The sequence below is a fragment of the Acyrthosiphon pisum genome, chromosome A1 (genome assembly GCF_005508785.2).
Source record: "Acyrthosiphon pisum isolate AL4f chromosome A1, pea_aphid_22Mar2018_4r6ur, whole genome shotgun sequence".
In the NCBI taxonomy this organism is placed as follows: domain Eukaryota; kingdom Metazoa; phylum Arthropoda; class Insecta; order Hemiptera; family Aphididae; genus Acyrthosiphon; species Acyrthosiphon pisum.
Genome location: NC_042494.1, coordinates 59,740,985 through 59,767,889, shown reverse-complemented (window position 1 = coordinate 59,767,889; position 26,905 = coordinate 59,740,985). Strand labels below are relative to the sequence as shown.

The window sequence follows — 26,905 nt, the reverse complement described above, 5'->3', positions numbered from 1 at the left end:
GTTTATTCACACTATACTTTGGCATGATAAAATAAATTAGTAGGTAGGTAGTTAATGTTTATAAATATATATCAAATACTGTATAGCCGTATAGGTAGTTTCATATAATATTGATATCAGTGATCTAATAACTTATTAGTATTATTATTAGAACGATTCATATAGGCGCCCACCCCCAAAAAAAAAAATTCAAAAACAAATTTAATTTATAAGCTGAATAAGGCTGTGTCGCGTGACCCCGATAACTCATGTATTGTAATATTTTTTATCAACTCTACGCCATCATAATCATAATCGACCAAGTACGGAGAGTGAGGTCATGTAATGAACCTTGCGTGAGAATAGAGAAATGCATGTACAATAAAATGTTTTTAAAAAAAACACTGATTTTGTGATATGCGTTTGCCTGTATAGTTTTAAATCAAATCGTGTGATCCAAATGTTTTCCCTTATTCTATACGTAAATTTATGTGTAATTAATAACTACTAGAATAATAATAAAAAAATGTTTGATTTAAAATACCTTGTAATTACTAATTACTAATTTATGATTTACGATGAATATGGAAAATCAGCAATTTAATGAGTTTTTATTTTTTTTTCATTATAGTAATTAGTATATTAGACAAATTTATAATTTTCTGTATGATAGGATAAGTTTTGAAAAATTAAAAAATATGTAAAATATTATTTAGTATCTCATATAAGTAATGAGTAGGCATGAGATTATAGTAGAATATTCATCTATGAATAGTAAATATTCAAGATATTCAATAATATCGCTTATTTGTTGTTTTCATTATATGCTTAATATGCAAGATATTTAAGATTTGTGTCTCGTGACATTTTTTCTTTTTAGTTGTTAAAACGCACGAACATACTTTCACTAAGCAAAATAATGAAATGTACTCTACTGTAAATATAGTTCATTGAACCTTTCACCGTGTGGTGGAATATGGCACATTGTTAAGCTATGACTAGGCTTTTGGCCTAATTGCCTTGTACACAATACATTCTTCTTTACCCCGTGATATTTGTGACGGAGAAATCGTGATCTAGTATAAAGTATTTTATGAATTTTATTTGAAATTTGGACCATTTGATTATGTGAAATGTATCTAATAATATAATCGTTAAATAAATATGTATCTTATTCTTTCCAATATTTAAATTTTTTTCATAAACTTAATAATTAATGAACTAACAACTTACCGTTGTTGTTATTTGTTGGTAAATTAACAAATTGTTTTGACAAAATTAAATAATATAATGTTTTCATAAATATTAAAAAGTTATGGTTTTTATTTATTATTTAAATACAAATATATTAATTTTAGCAAACTTCAACATTAAAATAATTAACTCTATTATTACTACGTCTTGTACTAATTATTTTGTCTGTTGATTATTAAATATACAGTAGGTATACTTTATATTTAATTTAATATCATCTTTTGTTTTACCATTATGTTCGTTCTCGGCTGAGTTAGGAACATCATTCTCTATTATTAACACATAACAGGATTGTAAACATTCTTATCCGCCCACTTATGCTACTTACTCTACCTCTAAGTACAGAGTACTCTTATTCTCTAAAGTAACAAAATCGTTTAGCAAGTCGTGCCATTCGTCAGTTTCACGACTGTCACAGTCGTGACGACTGGACCTCTTTTAATTGGCATACATGACTATAGTATCACGACCACTGTCCATCAATTTCTCTATGAACATACCTTCACCAATTCGTTAGATCTTTTTACTTCCCAAAATCACAAACAAAATGTATAGACAGAGTTATTTTCATAGCTTTAATATAAATAGTTATTTAAAATTATTAGGAAATCTGGATTCTGGACACCGGGGCACGTTTAAAAGCCTTAAAGTACCTATGACCTAGCTTTTTTCATTTAGTTACTGAGGTGTTCCAAATATAATAATATTATTACCTAATTGATACATAATATATTAATGTGACAAAATAAATAAACATTTTTATTAAGTCTTTAATGAATTATGTTTTAAACAAACTGTATAAAATGTTTTAAGATTACCTTAAATCGAGGAAGTTGCCAGAGATTGAAAGATGGACGGATTTCTTAAGAGGAAATATTATTATGTGTCTCCGTACAAACGTACAACATGGTAATTTTTTTCAGCAGTTCCAATTTAGTTTAGTGACTATAGTAAGTAGTAACCTTTAATAATGTAGTCAATTTACCTATTATCATACTTAAATAGGTAAGAACATTATCTGTGTTTTTTACGATATTATAATTTGTTAACAAGTTATGAGAATTCTTAAATGTTACTATTTCACATATTCATAATTTGCTTAAAAATTATAATATCAAAAAAAAAAAAACCATATGAAAACTGAAAACATAGATAATGTTATTACTTATTACTATTAAGTTACTTTATTATTAAAGGTTAATACATAAAATTGGAACTGCTGAATACACATTTGTTATGTCGCACCATCCTGTTAAGTGTTATGATTTAACGTATAATTCATAAAACGTAATAGATTATATTAATATATTACCGTTGGAAAGTGTGTTAATACGAAATACGTATTTAAAAATGATACAGTGTCAAATAAAATGTATTATTGTAGAAGCTCTTCAATCTTATGATCGGTCACGACTTGACCTTTTCACTGCGATTTGTTTCTTGTTAGTTGTTTCGTTGTTTCTATAAATACCGGTCGGACAACATGAATTAAACCATCTTAATAGTATTATATATTCTATGGTTAATAAAAACATATTTCAATAATAGGTATAGGTACTCGCATATTGAATAGGTATATTGATTAAATTATAATATCATAATAATTAATAACTATAATTGTTACCATTTTATTATTATAGTATACTTATTACAGGTATACTTATATAAAATATATAATGCGCATTTAATAAAGTAATAAGTTATCACTTATCACTGATAACATCAAATGTATGTACATTTTTATTAAAGTAAACACAAAATACCTTAATAATTCATTTAAATAAATACATTTTTTTATCAGTATCTGAGTATCGAGTTAAAAAAAACATATTTATTGTAATTTGTAGTGCTATACAACTCATTATTGGAAAAAAAAAATAGTAAAATGATAATTTTTAATTAGTACCTATATAATTAAATTGTGACTTATTAATCTATCGAATCTCTGCCGCCGGGATTCGGGATAAGTACAGTGCTGGATAATTGTTGTTTCTATTTGGATAAACTCGTGATATATTAAATTATGCCATAATTTTAGGTCATGATAATTTGCATTCAACATCTTTGTTGTGCTAAGAGTTCATTATATTATTTTGTAGTTTTATTGGATTTGGATGTAGAAAGACATTTAGAAGACTGATATGATGCGCAATACTATACTGAAACTCGTTTATTAAGCAATAACAACCGTATAACTGCGATATACCTCCCAGGTTTGGTGTTGATCAAACTCGAAAATAAATCTTATTGTGTTCAAGGTTGCCCAATTTGCATACGGACAGTAGGCGTATTGAAGAACGCTACTATACTAATTTTGAATTTTAACACCAAGCTTCAGGTACAAATAGCTTGTTATGATTTTCGGGGCGCGGTTTTTCTTTCGTCATCTCGTGTTCTATTGTCTGTGTAATTATTTGTACTTTAATTTTAAAATAACCGGTCACTCCTTTGAAAATTCTCAGCATTACAACATTATTGCCACCACATTGTTTTCAAATGTTCCTAAGGCATTCGTTTTGACCCACTTATGTAAATGAAAGAAGCGATACTCGGAGAAAGAAACAAAAGCAATTCATTAAGATTTATATGTAGGTAGTTTATACTTCAACGATTAAATAAATATGTCAGATTTTATGATGTTATTATAGACATTTTATCAAATACTCTTTATTTATGTATATTGCTTATGTTTGATAATATTTATATAGTACCAGGATTTCATATATTGTCAGATGATCTTAAAAAACATAGTTGTTTGAGAGTTAAATTTATTTTATATCTACTTACAAAACCTAACAATTTTGGTTTGTTGTCAAATTATTTATTAAGTTAACGTATATTAATAATTTATTTTACATTAAATTTGTACAATCAAAGTTATATATCTAATTATTTAACACGTATTTTAATTTGTGTAAACATAATATTAAAAAATTTAAATGATAAACTTGGTCTTATTTGTTAGAAACTACCTAATAAGAATATTAATGATAAATACTTAATACCAAACAAATAATATGTATCAACTGCAGTATTATAAAAACCATATATTTATACACTTAATATAAAAGTGCTTATAGTGAATAGTAATTCGTTTTTATTTAGATATGATAATTTAAAAAAATTAAATGTAATGGAACACGATAATTGTATGATATATAGTTTTTCGTATGGTCTTAATCTCAAGGACTATTCAATATCTTATATTCTTAAATATTTCATGTATTGGTGGTCTTAACGATAATTTAAATAGTACGATTCCTGTATTAAAATTTCATCGTAGTCTTAGTAACCGGTTTTTATGACCAGCTGTCAGGATTTATCGAAAATATTCAATTTTACTAATATTATATGACATACAGGCATATACGAGGGCTTCAGCATGTATCAAAATTTATTTATTAGAATATTAAACTACGTTACAATACATGAAAATAATAAATATTTTAATTTTGAAAATAATACGAATTGTAATTTATTACAAGAATAACACCATCAAATACTATATAGTTGCGTGGATTAAATATTTAAATATTATGCCTAAATATTTTTATTCCGTTTTTTGTGTAGTTTTTAATATCATTAAAAACTATTTGTTAAAATAATTTTATCACAAAGAATCTAAAAAAATTTTTTATCTTATAGAACATTGTTATATATATTATTTAGAAGGGTGATAGTTATTTGAACCGTAACACTTGAGGGTGAGCACTGTGCGTGTTTCCTTTTGGTTAAAAACCTCAGCACCACCCTTATAATAATTTCAACAATATCTGTTTTCCAAATAATAATTTTCAATGTTTTTATTATTAGTTTGAATGAATTAATGATAATATTACTTATTAGAATTTAAATACCTAGTATATTTGTTAGTCAAGTACGATAATATTAAAGCAGTGGATGAAGTTTAATATACTTAACAAGTATTCAAATTAAATTTGTTAAGGTTAATTATTAAATTATTTAAAAACTACCCAGTTATATATTTTTGATTAATTTTTTTAGGTATTATTTTGCTTGTTTCTTAATGTACCATTATTTTACTAATATTATTTTGTTCTTAATTTGCTCAGTATGGTGTTAAGTGTTTAACATATAAAGTTAAAATGTTAAATATAGTAAAGTTACTACATATTTTATAATAACGATTCGTTATTTTATTTTACAGTCCTAGCAACGCAGTTCTAAATTCGTTGGATCAAGCTAAAATATATTTGCAAACTCAGGGTACATGCAAATGTGGACTTGAATGTCCTTTTCAGTGTGAACACGTTTTTAATTTCGACGCAAAGGTAATGAAATATATACACATACATATTTAAAACAATTTTTGACAATTGTTATTCACTTATTCCCGTAATTTTTTCATAATACTCACCCTTTTTATATACCAGTTTATTATAAGCAATGTTAGAAGCCTATACAGGCAGATGTTACTTACAGTGTTAGCCCTCTCTCTCTCTCTCTCTCTCACGCACACACACGCACACTCACTTTCTTTCTCATCTTTACCAACAGCTGCTATTCCGGGTTTGTAACTGTTGATAAAAAATTTGGAATTTATATTGACAAACCAGGGATACCTAAACCTTAACTCAAACCTTTATTTTCGTGTTTTTAACATTTTAAAAATATTCATTGTGCAAAAATGAACTCAATTGCTAAAGCTTTTTGTACTCGAATGTTGTTTTTTAATTTAAACGAAACTATTCGTCACGTTTTTTTAGATTGTTAGAAAATGACGTCATACGTTTTTGACCTTCTCCCCTACATAATTTTTTGTCACCCTTCACGTCACAATTCTACCAAGTAAATTTCCAATGCATAACTCTCTGGGACCCTAAGAAAGGGGTGAATTAAAATTTTCTATAGGTAACTTATTTTTTTATTATATATATTAAATTTATTTTCTGCTTATTAATCATGAAAAATGTATTCTATTTTAACAAAACATATAATTTAATTCAATATTTTTAATTAATTTTGAAATATAACAATGAAAAATAATAATTATAATTAAAGCAATTATGATTTTGAATAGAAAAACTTTATCTTCAAATTTAATTTATTATTATAATATTATGATATATTACGTTATATATACGTTATATCGTGTATACTGTATTATATTATACGTTAAATTAAATAAAAATACATTATGAGACATCAGCACATTTCATTCGTGTAAATGTGTAATATATAAAAACAATTTGAATCCATTCAAACACCATTTCAAAAGGCCGAATAAGTTTAACCTGAATTTTGAAGAGGTATTTTATTTTTTTAATGCGTGGTATGATCGAGCATTTTATCGCTGGTTGGGGTTGAGTGGTAGAATAATACAGCCGGTGCATTATTGATGTTTTCAATGCACATTTACTAGTAAAAACTTTTTTCAGCGCATTTGCGATAAAACATTATATAGTATTACCCTTCCTTCAATACATTTCCATTATATTGACCACATATTATGTTAAACAGTCCCATTGTTTTCTCTATAAAGTCTACAATCTACATTATCCAATATTCCAATCTCATCGAGGCAACTTTTATCAAACTTCGTTCGGACTGAATTATTGACATAGTAACTGATAATACATTGTTCATTCGTCATTGATCAAGTGAACTTAGTGAACAAATAATTACTTACACTAATTGTGGCTCACAAATGCGATGTAATAATTTTGTACTGTTGTCTATATTTGATAATCAATGTTATATAAAATACTCATGCTAAACAGAACTGGATTATTAACACAATTTAGTTTCAGTAATTGTTATGTTAGTAAAAACATGAACCTTATAGGTACTTACATAGTAAATAACTATTATATAATACATTTTTAAATAACTGCTAGCTTTATATTATTTAGTATATATTGGTTATGACTTATTATTGTAACTAATCTCTATATATATGATGGTATATATTATACAGATATACATATACTATCAAAACTAGATTAAGGCATGAAAATTCATAATTTTGTGAGTCAAGTATTAATTTATATAATTTAATAGTACATGTTTATGTATTGTTGGAATTATAGGAGGAAGCATTGTGAAAAAATGTCCTATTTAAATTGGTTTTTATATTTATAATTTATATCAATAATAATAATAATAGCAGAAAAGAATAACTTATGTACCTATGCTAATTAGAAACTTTCTTTTAAATTAATTTTGTATTTTCGTATTTGAGTCATTAGTGAAGTTAAGTTTATGTTCAACCTGAGAACTTTGGTATAGAATTTGTTAAACATTTAACTTCTTAATTTTATGTTATTTAACGGGAAAGTTTGAGCATATTACTGCACACGCACATATAATTTTGTGTATGCGCCTTCTTTGCATACCCATCAACACGTCATATGGCAGCAGTTAGGCGGCAGGTGTCAGCTATAGCATATATAAGTATTACCAGGTGTGAGTCGCTGGTTCCTAAACTAATGCCGTAATTTAGACAGCATAATCGTGTGCACAGACAATGCGCTTGTTATTATTTTTACACGCTTAATAATTATTATTTTATAGTTATCAGTTATGACGTACCTATGCATTTCCAATCGTTATATATATTTTATCTTATTAATTTTTTATTATAAAAGTTAACTTATGCGGTGATGAGTAGATTATTTTTTCTTAATAAACTTATACCATATAATAAGATTTGAATATTTAATAGTGTAATATTTTTTTGAATGTAGAGTAAATACGTAATTAAGTTATCGTAAATCGTAAATTTAAGATTCCTGTATTCATAACTCACTAGTGTCTTAAGACAGAGTTTTCCTTACTATCGACATGTTTGTTGGAAAAACATTATTTTGATATTTTATATTTATTTTGTTTTTAAATATTACATGATACTAGTTGTCTATAATGAAATCTTTATGCATATACGATATCGGATATACCCGTCCCATAAAAGGGTAACTTCTTTTTTTCATCGCGGAAATATAAATATAAAGTTTTAATTTACTTCATTCCCGCTTTGGCAATAATTGTTTTAGCAATACCAAGTTTAATACATATTTACAAACTGGATGTAACACATACGGGTTACTTTTGTGATTATTAACTAGTATAGTTACCTATGTCATTGTATTAAGAGGACGTCACGCCCGCATGTGTTGTCTTCGCCTTACACATGTACGATATAGACAAAACGCGTTTACGAGTATAAATCACTCAATTTTGGTTCTTGAGTAAAAATACTTATATAAAATTGAAATGTGACAATATTTCTGGGGCAAGTCATTGAGTTTTTTCCATTATACCCAATATAACGTTCATTATATTGTTTAGAAATAACATACATTTCAACAAATACTTTTAACTTTTCAAAATTAAAATTTTTTAAAAAAACTTATCGTCTTGCCCTTAAAAATATCTTCATATTTTAATTTTGTTATAGGTGTTTTTATTCTAACCAAAATTGAGCTAGTTCTACTCAGACTGGGTTAACGCGTTTTGTTTATGTCGTACGTGTGTACTGGTAAGACGGAGACAACACATGCGGGTGTGACGTCCTCTTAATTAGATGTTTAGGTATATCTTTATGCAATGAGTTATACAATTTAATATGCTGGATGTATTGTGTTAATAGGTGCGTATGAGCTTGTGACTAATGAGATGTTTTTTTTTTTTTTTAGAATATTTTTAGACTACTTTATTTAAATATTTTTTTAAAAGCGTATGTCACTGATTTCTTTAAAACTTTCTAAACATGGAAGAGAGAACCTGATTGTTATTTAATTTGAATAATATGAATTTAATAAGTAATAACTGTTTACTGTATAGTAAATATAGGTACAACTGTTCAAGTGATTTACAATTTGTATTTAAATTTAAACATTACAATATTTGTATTATTCTAATTCCAATAATTTATTCAAGATATAAAACAAGTAGAGAAATACAAGGTCAATTTTTTTTATATTAGATGTATAATAATTTAAGTAATAACATTTTAAAAATTATGTGTAAATATAAATTACAGTATTTAGTTAAAAATGAAAAGTCGACGCCAACATGTTTATTATATGCATAAAGTATAATAAAACTTTAACTCAAAACTTCTTCAGAATTCTCATCTCTAAAATAATAAATATCGCTTAATAATAAATTGTAATTTATCAATCACAGTGTACATGTAGTATGGGACTAAATTTCCACAAACAAATCTTTGTAGTAATATAATTTAATAATGATAATAACACTTAGTTACCACATTACCACAGTATCCACGCCCTACGGTGTACACTTTAAGGGCCAGTTATACCATCTCTGATTAAAGTTAACCGAAGTTTAATCGGCCGAATTTTCCCGGTTAAATATCTGTTATCAGCTGATTAAGCTTAATCGAAGTTTAACTGTAGACGTTACAACTGGCCCTTAGTATTACAATTTATCATGTATATCGTGCATATTTATCATTATTTTATAATGTTAAAAAACATAATAAATATTTGATATAAATTATAATACGAATAGTTGTACAATTTTAATATTAAACATTGTACTGAACGGTCGGTTGCACGTACTCTTTTAAAATGTAACACAAAATTACGTGGTTGCTGCTCATTTGTCATATTTAAAAATTATCATTCATGAGTAAAATATGACACAACTTGTATAATATTGTCTAGAAAGTTCTGAAGCATTTGATTGTTATTTAATTTATCAACTTTCTAGATACAAAAAAACGCTTTACATTAATTAATTTAATTATATTTCTTAACCATCGCTCATCAGTCTTTTAATTTAGATCACACCATCAATAACTTTTTATTGAATTCAAATTTTTTTAATTTTAAACTTTTTAGTCATAGTTTATGTGATAATATTTTTGAGGTCAAAATAATTATATATTTGTAAATGTATACATAATTTTGATGGAATAAATATAATTTTATTAACAGTCGTCGATTAATAAATACATAAGTACTAACAATTCTAATCAAGTTAAAATTATTATTTATAATTAAAAAAATGAATTTATTTTGTCATGATTTCTAAAGCTAGTGAATAAACAAACAATATTATAAAACTATAACTTTCCGATAAAGCTTTATATTGAAATTTTGGAGACCATGCTCCAAAAAAAAAAAAACTAACTATAATATAAAATATATAATTCATTTACTAGTAGACGTCAAGAGAACCGGTTTATGCTTAAGCTCTAAGAAAACCGGTCTCCCTGATGTTAATTATGAAGTTCTTTGTATAGTATCGTATAATTCGTTTATTATGTTATTTATACCAAAAAAAATAACTAAAGCTCAGTTCTCCGTATACCGGTACCGACTCCTAGTATACTCCATTTTAATGTAATTTTATTAATAAAATATCATTTATGTGTGTTCATCAATACAATTGAAAAGTAAACATTGACTCTGATTTACAATATTGAAGTGTTTCCATAAATTAGCCATTGATAACCTATTTTAGACATCATATACTTCAATATATTTTGATGAAATATAATTTGTATACCTACTTCTAACATTATATAATTATAATTTATTTGATATAAAATTTTAGTAGAACTATATAGTAAACGTATATTATATTTGTACTACAATTTTACATCACTACGAAAACAGTGGATGCTGCACCTTAATTCTAAACCGATTTAAAAAAAATTTGACGCGTCTTGACGAAATGTATTAAAATCCATTTTTTAATAATTATAATTTATAATTTATTTACAAAATTAAACAGTATTTCAATAATAGGGCAGCTTATTACTTATAAGTCCTCTCAAACAAAGACGGTATATTCTCTAATACTTTTAAATGTAAATATATTAAATCCCCCTCTTATAAACACGTTACTGAAAAAAATAATCTTAAATTCTATCTATAGCATTGTAAATTTTAATAATAAATAGTAATAACATAGTTTATGTATAATAGAGATTTGTGTCGGTTAAGAAGTAACTTTTTTTAGACTGACTAAACAATTTGAGATCCACTGGGTATCCTAGTTAATAATACAAAATCTGTTGAAAGATGACAATGGTTGGTTAGTATTATTTAATTAATTATTTAAAAATGCTAATATTTTTAATACACAATTAACTATTAAGACCTACAATATATTGTGATCAAGTACCATGAAGGTCATGTTATATTTCTTTTGAATATTTAGCTTCAACGGAAACGAATTTTTAAAACAACAATCGAATTACCAAGATGTCTGTGACTGGCAGACCGAAACTGTTGAGTTCTTACTGTTTTCCCCTACATATTGTGTAGATGTTTGTTAAGTGGTAATTATCGTCTAATGTTGTTGTTCATTTTGGGTTTGGACAAAGTGAAACAAACCAAATTCTGCTGGTTTGATGATATTTTTTGGGACCCGTCCAAAGCGCTCGCACGATAAAAATATACACTGTATTAAACATGCTATTAATAATTTGCAAACGAGCGCCAGCTTTGAGGTTTTAAATTGTTGTCATACAATTTGACATAATATGATTCATTAAACAAAGTTTTTTTTTTAAATGTAATTAAAACAATTTTATTTTTTAACTTTAACAATACTAATAAAATAATAAATAACTTAAGTTATAACTAAATAGTAGCGAATAATAACTTTTACCTTATGTACAATTTGCACAATTTGTACCTATACATGCAATTGATCCCATAACACATTAATGACGTTCATTGAAGTTAAAAGTTATTATTTAATATTGGCCTATTTTAAGCATTTACTATTTATTTATGATTTATGGATAAGATTGGTAACACATTTCTATTCGTATGTTATTATTATTACTTTTTTCTTACTCGTTATTTTCTGTTAGGTAAGTGGTTATTTTCAACCACATAAGTTATTATTAATAGATTGTAGTTGTTATTTTTTACATTGTTAAATTATTTTGCCGTACTGATTAGATAATAGAGATAATGCAGAAACATTGAAAACATTTACCTAATAAATTTAAATTTCTACTATAAATTCGTTGCAATAGTTTTTGGTTAATTTTTATCAAATACATTTTGCCATAAATAAAAGGAATGTATAGACGTCATGAAATATTTAACGATTCTCACGATCTTTACATTTGTTTACACACATGCATATAATGATTTATTTGATATTTGACCTTGATTTTTTTTTTTCATTTATGAAATGTCATAATTATTATCAAGGCGTAGCCATTAACCATTCACAAATCTTGTCCTTGACAAGTCTACTATCCTCCAAAAAATTCCCCAAGGTGACACTCCCACATATTTATTTGTAAAGCTATTACATACTTATATAAATCTTTTATCCAATTATTCACATATATCAAATACATCATCATATTTAAATATAAGTTATAACGTGTATGTACAAAACATATATAATATAGATTTATATGTAATTAAATTATAGGTAATGACGAAACCTACGTCGGGCCTCAACACAATGACCAATCTTTGCAATCACAAGAGAAAAATGATGTTTAACAATCCCGAAAATAGATTTAGCAAATATTCCTTAGAAATGGCAGAAAATCGAAAAAAAAGAAAACTTTCTGGTGTCCAACAACAATATTCATTTCCTCTTTATGAAGGTGAAAAAGCCGGAAAAGAAAACTTCTCACAAGTTTCAAATTCTCATCAAGTGAGACTTTATTAATAATTCTGTATATTATTATTAGATATACGTTTTTGAAATAATATGTTAATAATGTATAATTTGTATTTTTGTAGATGCAATGGCCAGATCAATCTACTGTTCCTAGTCAAATAAGATTTTCATCTCAAGGAACATCTGCAATGTTAAATCCTCAATCTCCACAACCTATGTTAAATACTCAAGGACCAGAAGTAATGTCACAAGGTATGCAGCATGTAGTGCCAAATCCTCAAACCCCACCAATACTAAACCAAAGTTCATCTGTGATGTCAAATTCCCAAGGACCAATTATGCCTAGTTCTCAAAGTGCAATGATGTTAAATCTTCAAGGAACAGTGATGCCAAATTCTCAAGAAAATGTAATGCCCAATCCTCAAGGAACAATGATACCAAATACCCAATCCCAATCGATGGGTTTGGGAAATCCAAGAGTTCCTCACTACCCAAACCATTCATACCAGCAAGACCTTGGATATGAACAATCATATCGAAACGGTTATAGGTATAACTCCCCTCAATGTAGATCTCATGAAACAACTGCATTACAACCGGACTCTTCGTGTCAACCACATCACCAACATTATCAAAATGAAATGGCATCACAAGAATATTATCAAAAAAATACGCATAGTATGTACCAAACAGAACAGATGCAATATAATAATTATGATAGTCTAAGAACTCAAGGGAGTTGCCGTTTCAATTGTTCTAGTCATTGTGGACACTATTGTAATTCGAGTGATCAAAACCCTAGTTATGGTAACCAAATAAACTCATATCAACAGCAACCACAGTCACAGCCTATACGACAGAATGAATCTACAAATCATGAATATTATCCTGATATGTACCAAGATCAAAATAATTATACAGAATCTTATCCAGATAATAGAAATAATCCAACACAAGAATATCCATCACAGTATGAATATGAGCCTCAACCTCAGTCACAGTGCCATCATCGTATGGATTGTAACTTAAAAAATAATGTTTGTACTCCAATTAATAACCAAAGTCCTGTTGAGGTTCCACAGACAAGACCACAAACTCCACAAGTTAAACAAGTACAACAACAAATAAATACACAAAATATACAACAATCAATTACAAAACAATCAAGACCTCAACATAAATCCACACCTCCCTGGCAGCTTAATAAACATCAACAAATACAGCAACAACAAATACCGCAACAACAAATACAGCAACAACAAATACCGCAACAACAAATACCGCAACAACAAATACAGCAACAACAAATACCGCAACAACAAATACAGCAACAACAAATACAGCAACAACAAATACATCAACAACAAATACAGCAACAACAAATACAGCAACAACAACAAATACAGCAACAACAACATATACTGCAACAACAAATATCGCAAGAAGAATGTTCTAAACAAGTAGTTGAGGATCGAGTACCTCCTATCCATCATCATATTCCCCAAGTTTCTAGAGTAGAAGAAAAAAATCGAAAGCCACTTAAACAATCTACTAAAACTGTTAACTTTGGTAGAAAATCTAAGTCTCCATCTGAAGAGGACAGTTACCCATCATTTTTGGATGATCCAAGCGGCTATTTAGCACAACAGACAGCTCTACTGAATAATACAATAAGTACCAATTCATTTTCACCATTATCTCCTCCTGCAAGACCATATAGACAAGAAAAACCTAGGTACACAACAAATGTTACAACAATGGCTAGTGGTCGAACAGCTAGTTCAAATACAATTACTTCAGTGCTGGCCGGTAGAGCCAACACATCTGTCGTAACAGTGAACACATCTGAAGACCAAGTATTACCACCTAGTCGACAACAACCAGTCACATCCAAAACACCTTTAGAAATGGTACAAAGTGTTGTAAGTAGCATACAAGTTCCTACATCTTCAGAAAAATCAAGTATTCAACCGAGCCATATATTATTGACAAGTAATGGACAATTTATAATGGCGTCAACTAAAATACAATCACCTAATAGTTCTCAAGTTCTTTCAACAGTGCAACAACAACCTACTGTCCTTGTAAATACTTTACAGGGAGGTCAAAGTACCTTACTACTTCAGCCAGGAAATGTTATGACTGTTGATCAAGTACAGGTACCTCAACTTGCTGTTGCTACAGGAAATATAGATAATAGTGGAGCATTTTCACCAAGAGGCTCAAATCTATTATCTCCGCCAGATTCCAAACGTAAAACTATTAATTCTAAAAAACGAAAATCACCACAAATATCTCCTAATCATCAGAATAATTCTAATGTATTGTTACAACCTCAACAGCAAAACTTTAATCAGCCTGTTGTTCAAACATTAATACTACCAAATAAAACCACCCAATATGGTAACCAACAACTGATTACAAATGTGATACAACCTGTTAGTCTTGTTCATAATATTCCATCTATCCAACAGTTCATTGTACCAGCAAATTTAGGTGGTGTAGTTATGGCCGACAATTCCATTCTACAAGATGCAGTACAATTAAATGTTATATCCCCATTTTCTAATACTGGTCAAAATTTATTACCTACTGGAATGGTTTTAAGGACCCCTCAAACACAACAAAGAGCACAACAAAGTAATCAATTTATCGTAAATAGTGTTGGCCAATTGAGCCCTATTTTAGCTAGCTTGAGCCCTAATCAGTCACAAAACCAGAATAGGAATCAACAGCAAAATGATTACATACATGTAGTACCATGTTCTATTCAACAAAATCAAGAAAATACCACTGTAGTTCAACAAAACACAACCATTGTTCAACAGCAGATGACCATGGTATCTGGTCAACAAGGCAACGAGCAAGGCAATTTAATTATAAATGAAAAACAAGGTCAAAATTATATTATTGCCGATAATAAACAACAAGGGTTTATTCTGAGTCCTAAAGATAAGCAACATTCTGGTGGCACACATTTTATTTTAAATAATATGAATTCTGAGAAACAGACCCAAAGTTTTATAATTACAAGTCCAACGTCTGGCGATAAACAGCTTTGTGGAAACTTCATTCTTGAAAAAACCAATTCATCAGGGAATTTCATTATTACTACAACAAATTCTGATAAAAATTCTAAATTTGCTAAACACTCTGTGTCTACTCAAACTGCTGCTGGACAACAAGTGTTACAGATTTCATCTACACCTGCCCTAATTGTTGCTACAAACCGTAATGCTTATGTTGGTAGCCCACCTGATACAACAACTTTAAGTCCTGTGAGTGGACAAAGTCCTTCAGCTAAACCAGAAATGCCTTCAAGTTCTATAACAGCTGATTTGGATGCTGCATTATCACCATCGTCAACATTATCTGATATGCAAAATAGACAACCAATGGTTCATTGTATTTCAAGTAGTAACGTAGTGGATTGGTCTGATAATTCAGCAGACGAAAGAAAGACTATATCCAATGCTTCTGACTCACCAAATATGTACTCCATTGAACATTCATTTCCTAGATGTAAGTAATTTAACAACGTTTTGAATTTAAAATGTTTAATTTTTTTTAACAAAAAACATTTTTTTTTTTTTTAGGATACAATATCATAAGCAAATATTTGGCACAAGAAATCCAACCACAAGGTAATGATGCACATCTTGGCCATCAAAACAAGTTCCTATAAAAAAATTTAAAAATAATAATAAAAATATTGTGTTGTTTAAGAGAAACTACAATCTGTAATTTTAAAAGCTGTATAATATTTCCTAAATAAGTTAGGTTATTATATATTATTGCAATGTAATAGTTCCTCTGATCGAGACATATTTTATAAATATTATTTTGTGTATGTTAATGTTTGTTAAAAAAAAAAATTAACAATCGTTAAACAAAGTTCTTGAGAATATATTCTTTTTAATTTAATAGTCAGCTTTTTTCTGTTTCCTCAAATTTCCTAAATCTTTACCTCAAGTATAAGAGAACAGCTTCTAATTAAGAGTTAAAAATAATAATCAATATCTGAATTATTTTTTTTCAATACATTTACAGTACATTTAAAAAATTATTCCCTAAATTGTAAGTCAAACAAATTAGTTATTTTTTTTATTTTATGTTTAATGAATAATGTTTAGATATCATTTTCAATACCAAAATATTTGTTTTATCAAGTTGGCAGGTATCAGAATTTTAAGAAATCACTAATAAATTTAACATATTTGTATTTAATAAAAGAAACAATTGAATTAATTAAATATTATATTTTTAAGTGCTTTAAATATTCAATACCCTTTTTTTTCACAAACCAAATACAGAATGAAATTCTTAAGAACTTCAGCTGAAAATGATTTAAATTTTTTTTTGAATGTGAATAACTTAATATTCTCTGTACGTACTTTTTTATGATCAAGTAACAGAAATATTTATTTTAAAATTCAGCCCATGATATTTTTTTTTAGGTCTAGTTATGTCTAATGCTTATTGAATTTACCATCTAATTTATTAGATTACTAATGTTTAAGTATTACCTGTCTAATGCTAGGTTGCATGAACAATCACTAAACATTTAATGAATCTGATTTACTGGCCCATGAGTGTCATTCAATTTTATTTAACCGTTAAATTAATACATTTTTCATGCAACCCAGCATAATCATTGTAAATATATATATGTATGTATATTATTATGTTAAATATCAAATTAACATCATAGATATTTTATGAAAAAACTTAATGATATTTGAAATTACTGTTTTGACATTTTACGTGTTATATTGAGACTTAAAATTGTTGTGTTAATTTTTTTTACTTATTACAAAATTATTTTTAAAATACAGACCATTGGTTTTTGTAAAATTTGAAAAACTGTCTGGAAAAATAAATTTTTTCTAGCAATACTACAATGTATGATATGTAATTTTGTTTTTTAAAGTTATTTTCAAATATCAACCACCGAAATATTTTTTTTAAATAGAGCTGGAAATAGAGTGATATACCTGTATAAATATTATATTATATTTAACATATTATGTATATAATCAAAATATTCAATTGTATTAACAAATACAATTTAGACTGTATATTTTATATTTTTAAAGCTAATAAGATGTTACTTGTTAGAACATTACTATCGTGTATTAAAATTTAAGAAAATCATTTATTAATTATTATTGACAAATTAATCGAAATCTGTGATTTTATGTTTCGTTTTAAAATTATTTTTTCTTATGATAGTCTTTGTATATTACTGTTTTATTATTATCTTTTCTTTTTTTGTTGCACGTTTAAATTTTTTAAGTTTATTTATTACTTTATTTTGAAAAAAATTGTCCCTTCTACGAATGAATGTTGTAGTTATGATATTATGCCTACACATATTTAATAGTTTTACTTAATTTATTTTATTCTCATCATCTTTAACTGACAATGATACATATTCTCTTACATACCAAAATATTTATTGTAGTCGTCTATATTAAAATAAGAATCGTTAAAAGTTATTGTTGAAGAAATAAGTTGTACAGTTTTATGTATAAAAAAATAATGATGTACAAAACTCAATAATATTCTGGATTTTTTTTTATACTCAGTCCGCATCTATTTCACATAGTCCATAGTTGGAATACATCATATTATCATAAGCTTAACAAATACATGTACTGAAAAAATCTAACTTAAAATGTACATGCTAAAAAATATATAAACTATGTGTATTTGAATAAATGAAGTGTACTGTTATTTTTTAATTATATATAATATGTTGTTTTAACACTATAAAACTAGTTTTGACAATATTTCTACTGTGTATTTCATCTTTTCAATAATACCTATTCCTATCTATTCTTTTGTATAATAATTTGTTGAATAACTTAATGTTTATAACTATTTAAGTTTATTGTAAATTGATTAGGTCAAATCGTTATTAATTTGAACTACAAATTTATTTTTAATACTTTAATATTTTATTTGTTTAACATTAAAACACTTACAATTGCTGTATACATTTTTATTTTTAAATCATAAGAGCAAGATCTTATTGAAAAGGTAAGTACTAAAAGTCAAATAAAAGCATATTATCTGCTTACAATTGTACAGAAATATTATTTAGTTGACTTTTATGGTAAGAATATAAAATCATTGTTATGAAGATTGACCCGTCAATAAATTAATGAGTGCAGCCTTTTCTTTCTCCTTCTTTTTAGTTACTTCCAAACTTCTATTTTTCCACATACTCTTCCGTAGTTTTATTGGTCTACTACCCACATATCGACCTAATAAAAAGAAAAATGTATAAAGTATTTAAAAATATTGAGAAATAAAAAAAGGAAAAAAAAATCAATACCATTGAGTTCTTTTGTAGCCTTAATAAAGTCTGCTGGGTCTTTGAACGATACAAACCCAAAACCTCGGGTTTTCATAGTGCGGCGATCACGTACTACACGGGCTTTTTGGAATGAAGGATATCGACTAAACGTTCGAGCTAATAATTCATCAGTGACATCATTGCCTAAATCCCCACAAAACAATCGAAAATCGTCTGAAAACAAAATTTAAATTTAGATCACCTATTCCAAATCAAAAATATATATATACTTTTATTTGTACAGTCGAATCCGCTTAATTGGGACACATCGGGCGGTGACCTATTTTTCCCCATTATCCAGACTGTCTCGATTAACCAAAGAATTTTACATACAATACATTCATTCGGGCCTGTCATTAATGTCCTCATTAAGCAGGTGTCCCCTTTAAGCGGATTCTACTGTACTTGAAAATATATATAATTGATAGCTACAGTTTATTAATACTTAAAAGGCATACCTTCGTCCCATTCAGATAGCGTTTGATCTTCCCATACTTGTCCTCCAGAAGTTCGTATAAACTTCTTATTTTTTTTTCCTTTGCTTTTGGCAGATTGATTTGGAATTGACGCAGCACATTCAGCTGCGGCAACAGCATTACCTCCAGCTGATACCACAACTGTTTTAGATGTTGCTTTAACAGCCTCTGCCATTTCTTTACCAGGCAATATTGTGGGTTGTGGCTTCTTAGATTCTTTTTTTAACGGATTGATGCTTGTAGTCATTTTTAATATATCTTCTGCTTTAATCATCAAATCATTTGAGGGTAGTTGAGGTGGTTCAGGTTTAGATGTATACAGTTTGGGAGCACCACTAAAATACATGAGTTTAATTTTAAAAATATATATATTTGTATATCATATTGGTAGAAACAAATTTAAATGTAAATGGGATTTTACTATTACTATCTTCTTCTATTACAAACACATAATATTGTTATTAATCATAATTTTTTTTCTTATAAATAATAAATTTTTAATGAAATTATTTAATCTTACATTGATAAAATTGCAAACAATTATTTTTATTTTACAGTCTATATGGCTACAATAAAATTTAATTAAGTCAAGGAATAAATAACAAATCTGTATATTGTCAACAGCTATTGTCAACATTATAAAATTTACTAGTGTATAATAATAAATTTCAAATAATTATATAATAAAGTAGATTTAAGAAAATATTAAGTAGCAATTAAGTATTTATAAAAGATAATATTACTATTACCTTATTTTTTAATGGCATACTTGCATATTATAATGACATTTATATTAGAGGTTAGAATAATAAAACCGTTAATTAATGTCTACTGGAAACTGAAAAGAAACAATCAATATATACCTGAGAATAACAGGACCAATTGTTTTGTCTACTTTGACATTAAATCTCCGTTGAGGTTGCTGTAATAGCATTTGGTTGTTAGAGAACGATGGTCGCATATTATTATATCCTTGGGAGGTAATTGTATTTTGTTGTCCCATCATTGAATAATTATCTAAACAAAATATATAATATAATATAATAGTACTTAAATAAGTTAATTGCTAATAAATAATAAATGAATAAATAACATTAAACAAATTAGGACAATCGGTGATAGTTCGGTATGCGCTCTACAGACAAGTTTCTGTTTTGGTATGCGGTCTACGCCTCTACATACCTACGTAGCACCTACTAGCACCGGACAATCATTATTAATTTTATTATTTTGAATTGTTATGACTAGGGCCCAGAACTAGATGACTTGAAAGTATTTTAAAAAGATGCTTTAAATAACAGGGAATAATGGCTTAGGTTTTATCTATAGGTATTGATGGCAGGGACCGATCAAAGTCGGTGCTAATTCGGTATGCGCTCTACAGGTTTTGCCGTTCTACACTAGGTTGGTCATGCGTTATCTGCCTCATTTTTATACATAATATGTTGGGTTTTTCTTTCGACTTTATTATCTTATCTTTGATTTTCAGTACCTTAAATTCTATTACCTACTGCAAGTTTTATTACAGTCGTTTTCCAGCGCTTACGAGCATCATTACGAGTAAAATATTTTGTTTTTTTTTTGTGTATTATTTGTTAATTGTGATGGCTGTGATTTCGTAAGTTTTATACTATAGTAGTGGCAAATGAGATCATGTGTCATGGTTTTCTAGTTGAGAAAGGATTGTTGAAAAGTGCCGAAGACAACGTCCCTTGTCATAAATGCGACACAGAAATGCAAGTAAAACGACGGAAATGCTGTGATGGGGAATGGATGTCCATTTTCAGTGTCCAAAAAGAGGCTGTCAGACAACAAGATCAGCACGAGCTGGCAGCAGATTTTTTCATTTTACTGACTTGAGCCAACGTTGCAACTGTGGGTTAAGACTTAATGGAAATTGTGGAACTTGTATTTATGTTTGTATTGGAATTGCCTACACAAATGGTAATGGATCGTACGGGAAGAAGCAAGCAGTGTGCTACCGATGGGTTTAATATGTGCAGAGAAGTATGTACAGCTGTTTTGAAGACAAAAAGAAAAATGGTTGGAAATGCACAAAATCCAATTCAAATTGACGAAGCTCGTTTCTCTGGCCGAAGGAAGTACAATAGGAGTAGATTATTAGCTGGAGACGCTCCTCCCTCCTTGAGAGATATAAATGTTGTATTAATAACCGAAATCATGGTGCACAAGTAGATGGCCCCTGGGTATTTGGTTTAAAAAATGGAAACGATTGCCGTTATTTTTATGTTCGTCGACACAATCGAGAAACACTGCTACCGATAATAGAACGTGAATGCGAGGCAGAATCAGAAATTCATTCTGATGAATGGGCTGCATATAGGTGTCTCACAAGCCGTGGTTTTGTACACAATACGGTAAATTACCAAATGTCATGTGTCGATGCAAATACAGGAGCCCACACTTTTTTTGCATGGTCATGGTTAGATGCAAAAATTAAATTATTAAAGGAAATGAGAGGTGTTCCTTTAAGTCATTTGCAGTCTCATCTTGACCATTATTGCTGGCGACTTTACCGTCGAGACAGGCCGGACCTTTTTCTTGCCATGCTAGAAGACATCCAGAACGTGAATGAAAGCCAATAATAAAATAATAAAATAAAAACGGCGTATAGAGCTCATCCGGAAAATAATAAAATAAAAACGACGTATAGAGCTCATCCGGAAAGTAATAAAATAAAAACGACGTAGGTATGTAGAGGCGTAGAGCGCATACCAAAACAGAAACTTGTCTGTAGAGCGCATACCGAACTAGCACCTCAAAGTCTGCTACTATTTCATAAATAAATTACTTATATGCCTGGCAATAATTATGACTGTGGTCTTTAAGAGATAATCAGTGGTAAAATTTGGTGACACAAATTTGTAATGTTTACAAGTGTTACCCAATTTTATTTTAACTATGTTACCCAAATAGTTAAATAGTATTAAGTACTCAATGACAAAGAATACTAGACACCTTCTATACAGCTGTTTAACTTCCTCAGATTTTTTTATTCATTATTCTTTATTATTATAATTACCACTAAGTCTAATTTTATTAATACAGTCGATCTTGGTTGACTCGAAATCTCTGATACCTTGAAGTTTTTCCTGGTTCCTAGAACTTTTTATTATTTTATTATACTTGAATAACTCATACTTTTTTGCCTTTCCCAATTTCGAGTTAACCAAGTTCGCTTAGTAATTAATAATTTAAAATGTGTTAATACGTTAAACCATAAAAAGAATAACATAGAGTATCTTATTTTATGAATTTAAGAATTTCTCAGGTTAGAATATTTGACAATTTATTAAACTATTGATAATATAATACTGAAAATAATCTTATACCCTTTAACAATAATAAAAAAAATGTTAGGTATTTATCTCAGTATTTATATAAATTTTGTGCACCACAAAACAACCAACTTTTATGATACGATAATAAGAAACAGCTATAGTATATTTATCTTAGCCTTTAACATTAAGAAAAATATATAAAATCACCAAAATATTTTAAAAAAATACTATTGTAATATTCATACAATTTAACAACATATCAAATTACTATGTATTTTATTAAATTAAAAAAAAAGAACAATGCAAATGTATCAGATTCCAGGCCCTAGTTAAGAATGTATAACATGATTCATCATATTGATAAATATTTAAAACCGTTAAACTGTTAACCTATGATACTATAGTATTTACTTTATTAATAACTGAAAACTGCTATACATTTTATGAAAAATATAGGTATTGACTTCAAATTATTTAAATGATATATTTTTTTCATTTCAATCATCATTATTTAAAAAAAAAGATAATCATTTAAAAACAAAGATTATGTATGATATAGGATTAAGTAATTAAGTAATTCATTTATTCATATAGATAAATATTTCAATTAAAATACGGTTTGATGACTAGCACCTTTGTCTTAAGTTGAATACAAAACTTACAAGACTTGTTTTCTCTTCATTATTACGTCACAGACAGTTCCAGAATTTTCAATAGGTATTAATCGGAAATTGGAATAGGTATTTTCTATAACTTAATAATATATTTTAAAGGTAATTTTTTCAAAAATATTATATCTAATATAAACTTTGAGGTGAGATATATTATATCAATTTATAATTACCAGCATTACCATATGATTGAGCACCAGGTGTTCCATCCATATAGTTGGGTATCCCAATTTCTTCTTCAAATCTAAAACAAACATTAAACCATTAAGAAAAAAAAAAATTATTACATTGTAAAATGTTTTCAATTACTTGTTCATTTCATCTTCCATCATACGAAGTTTGTCAAATGCGTCAGCCATATCTGATGACAAAAGTAGATATTTTATATTTTAATAAAATATAAGTGTCTCTCCTATTATAGTATTATTACTATAATAGTAAGTTATCTTTCTGGTTAAAAAGATGGAGATAATTTACAAATAAATAATAATCAAATAACTATAGTAATTAAACACTAAAGTAAAATTGAATATATTTAGGTATACTATATAAATTAATAGGTACCTGATGTTAAATTGTTTAATAGTCAAATGTAAATAGTCAACACTCAATTTACAACTTTAGCATTGATCTGTTGATCTGATTCTGATATCCTGACTTGCTATGAGACATAACATTGCAACACCACCACTAGCATAGAACAATCACCTCAAGTTGGTCACTGGGTAACCACCGTATAACCACTCTTATCATTTTTCGGTCAAAATCTTATCACTCTCTTTTAGATTGTAAGCGGTGGCCGGAGGAAGGTTGAAGCTAGACAGTAGTTTTACAATAAAATTATAGTGTTTATTTTTTTTTTTTTATCCCGTAAACAAAATTTCTACCAGAAGCAGTGCTTCGATTTCAACATAATATAGGATCTACTATCTTATTGTAACAAATTGGATCAAGATACTAGGTTCTTTAAAAAGGCCATTTTTCGATTTTCTCAATAGTTATTTATTAATGCCACGGGGAAAACCACCGACAAATTACGAAAAACCGCTAAAAATGGGATTTTAATTGTTAACACTTTGTTAATCACATTAAAAAGCGGGTAAGTGTATGTCGCTCTGCTGTGCAGTAGGTTATAAGTGGCTCACTGAATAATGGATTGTAATAAATTTGATTTCAATGATATAATAGGTATCATTGTATACGAAAAACGATTCTAAGCGGAAACGATTTGTCAGTCTGCATATTTTATTATTTGATATTGTTATTATATTATTTATTGTAGCCTATAAGTTGAATTAATATCTGAGCACACGGCAGTGCACCCGGCCAAGTTCCAGCAATGTGTATTTTTACACGAACCAATTCGCCCAGTTTTTCTAACCCATATATATCTGCTTCCTCTAAAGGTAAACTTTTGAAATTTAAAACACAGATTAATCTCGAATAGCATAGGACGCTGTAAGAAAATGAGCCCTTAATATTGTGTCATTTCAAAATGGAAGGATTAAAAATTTGCAATATTGTTACTGACTCGCTCATTCACTGATCATCAAAATTATGAGATACTTCCCGTATGAGTAAAAACGTGAAATTTGGCACAAAGGTAGGTTTTACAGTGTAACTAAAGGGAAAAATCTAAAAATTAAATTTTTTTCAAAATTAATTCCGCTCCAGAGTATTTTCAAACGCATGAAGTGGCGCGCTTAGCATGCATAAACGTTTACTTTCAAAAAGCGTTGCAATATGGTAATAAGAAATTGTTTGTAGTTGACTTAGTTATATATATATTTTTAAAACATAATAAAATTTTCGTAAATTTATCTTATTCAAATACAAAATATAATATAATTATTCAAATACAGTATATTTTAATAGTATTCGTCGGTTTACGAACGATAATTTTACGTGATAACGTCATAAGAAAACATTGATGAAAAATGACGTACTCTTATGAATTGAATGGAATTATTATCACTGAATTATCATTATTTTGTATAATCCAAAGAGGGAGTTACCGAAAAAGCCACGACCGTCTAAGAACTTTGTATAGGCCAGACTTAACAACTATTCAGTATTCTATATAAAAAGTCTCGACAACGAAAAATAAAAGATCGGACTTGGCTATCTTTGTCTGGTATTGACAACCCTCAAGAGTCCAATTTCTCAGCTCCCTAACAGAAACCCAAACGGTCTTACAAGTAACAAGAGAAAATTTACGACATATAAAAAAAAAATAATAATAATAATAACACGCCGTCCACGATGCCGAAGCCCGCAAAATTAAATGATATCCCCAACAAAAACCTAACGGTAAAAAAAGGCCAAGTTCTAAACTCCCTCCCAAAAAAGTCGGCCTATAAAGTAGTGAAATATATATTGTGGCCAAGTCTGCTATTTTTTAATTCATAACCTCACTGCACTCCTACATTAAAGATCAAGACTCCTATTTTATTTGTATTGTTTAACACTTGATCAGTTTCTAAATGAAGCATAAAACATCATTATCGAATGTACTCACTTATGATTTAGGTGGGTGATGGGGAGAAGAGAACTCTGAAAAAAGAAAGAGGCTTCTCTAAAAAGACAGCGAATCATAGTATAGTGGTATCTACATTGCGGCCAAGTCTAAAATGCCCCCATGCCTCATTCAGAAACTTGAGGTGAGTTGTTTTGATAGTGCTGAGCATATGTTATATCCCCCCCCACGATATATTTTATAATTATTTATTTATCTAACCTTTTAATATATATTATAAAATGTAAGAGGACTACTTAAAAAAATCGTTAATTAGTATCGACATTTTAGTGTGACTCTACCCCCTCTTAATTTCAAAAGCCTGTATGAATTTTCTTAAAAACATAAAAAAAATAAGTTTAACTAACAATTTATCAAATATTTAAATTCAATACTGTACCTATACGTCTGTACTATTATGCTTAAAGTTTTTATAACAGTTCATAATATTCTCTTAAGACTTTAGAGGACACCATCATAGGCGTGCTCAGGGGGGATGCCGTGAATATGCCATGGCATCCCCTGCAGAGTTATCATAAGTCATAACCATATAGTTTTTGGTTGTAAATGTATTGATTATCTATAAATTAGAATCATAAAGTAGGGAACAAAATAATATGCACTTTACCAACACCCTCATGATTTTCAAATGTTTTTTTTTTTTAAAAGACTTGTTGTTTTTTTATTTAAAACGATGGTTTAAATTGTTTTTACCAGAAACTATTATTTTAGAAATTATAGCCCTCCAAAATTTG

At 28.1% G+C, this 26,905-nt stretch overlaps 2 protein-coding genes across 7 annotated transcripts in view; one reads left to right on the top strand and one right to left on the bottom strand.

Annotated features, from left to right (window-relative positions):
• The window catches only part of LOC100167706 (histone-lysine N-methyltransferase 2D), a 28,604-nt gene extending 9,987 nt beyond the window's left edge, over window positions 1-18,617 (top strand). For 3 of the 4 annotated variants that reach the window (XM_001952690.5, XM_008187587.3, XM_008187585.3), the window contains 4 exons: window positions 5,402-5,525; window positions 12,628-12,858; window positions 12,948-16,347; window positions 16,422-18,617. In XM_001952690.5, coding sequence (XP_001952725.2) covers window positions 5,402-5,525; window positions 12,628-12,858; window positions 12,948-16,347; window positions 16,422-16,423 — 3,757 coding nt within the window. In that variant the 3' untranslated portion in view covers window positions 16,424-18,617. The remainder of the gene's footprint in view (window positions 1-5,401; window positions 5,526-12,627; window positions 12,859-12,947; window positions 16,348-16,421) is intronic. The other variant, XM_008187586.3, reaches the window with a different exon arrangement.
• A 197-nt stretch (window positions 18,618-18,814) lies between these two features.
• On the bottom strand, window positions 18,815-24,340 carry LOC100158753 (RNA-binding protein 42). Of its 3 annotated transcripts, none has more exons than XM_001952434.5 (7): window positions 24,200-24,340; window positions 23,945-23,996; window positions 23,809-23,879; window positions 20,526-20,679; window positions 19,645-19,997; window positions 19,166-19,360; window positions 18,815-19,094 (listed from the first exon to the last, which is right to left on the bottom strand). In XM_001952434.5, exons 2-7 carry the CDS (start codon window positions 23,992-23,994, stop codon window positions 18,964-18,966), a joined length of 954 nt encoding a protein of 317 aa, XP_001952469.1. In that variant the 5' UTR covers window positions 23,995-23,996; window positions 24,200-24,340; the 3' UTR covers window positions 18,815-18,963. The 3 variants fall into 3 exon arrangements, with proteins under 3 accessions (XP_001952469.1, XP_008185805.1, XP_008185806.1); XM_008187583.3 differs by having other exon boundaries at window positions 23,818-23,879; XM_008187584.3 differs by lacking the exons at window positions 23,809-23,879; window positions 23,945-23,996; window positions 24,200-24,340 and adding an exon at window positions 23,627-23,723.
• Between the last annotated feature and the right edge of the window lie 2,565 nt (window positions 24,341-26,905).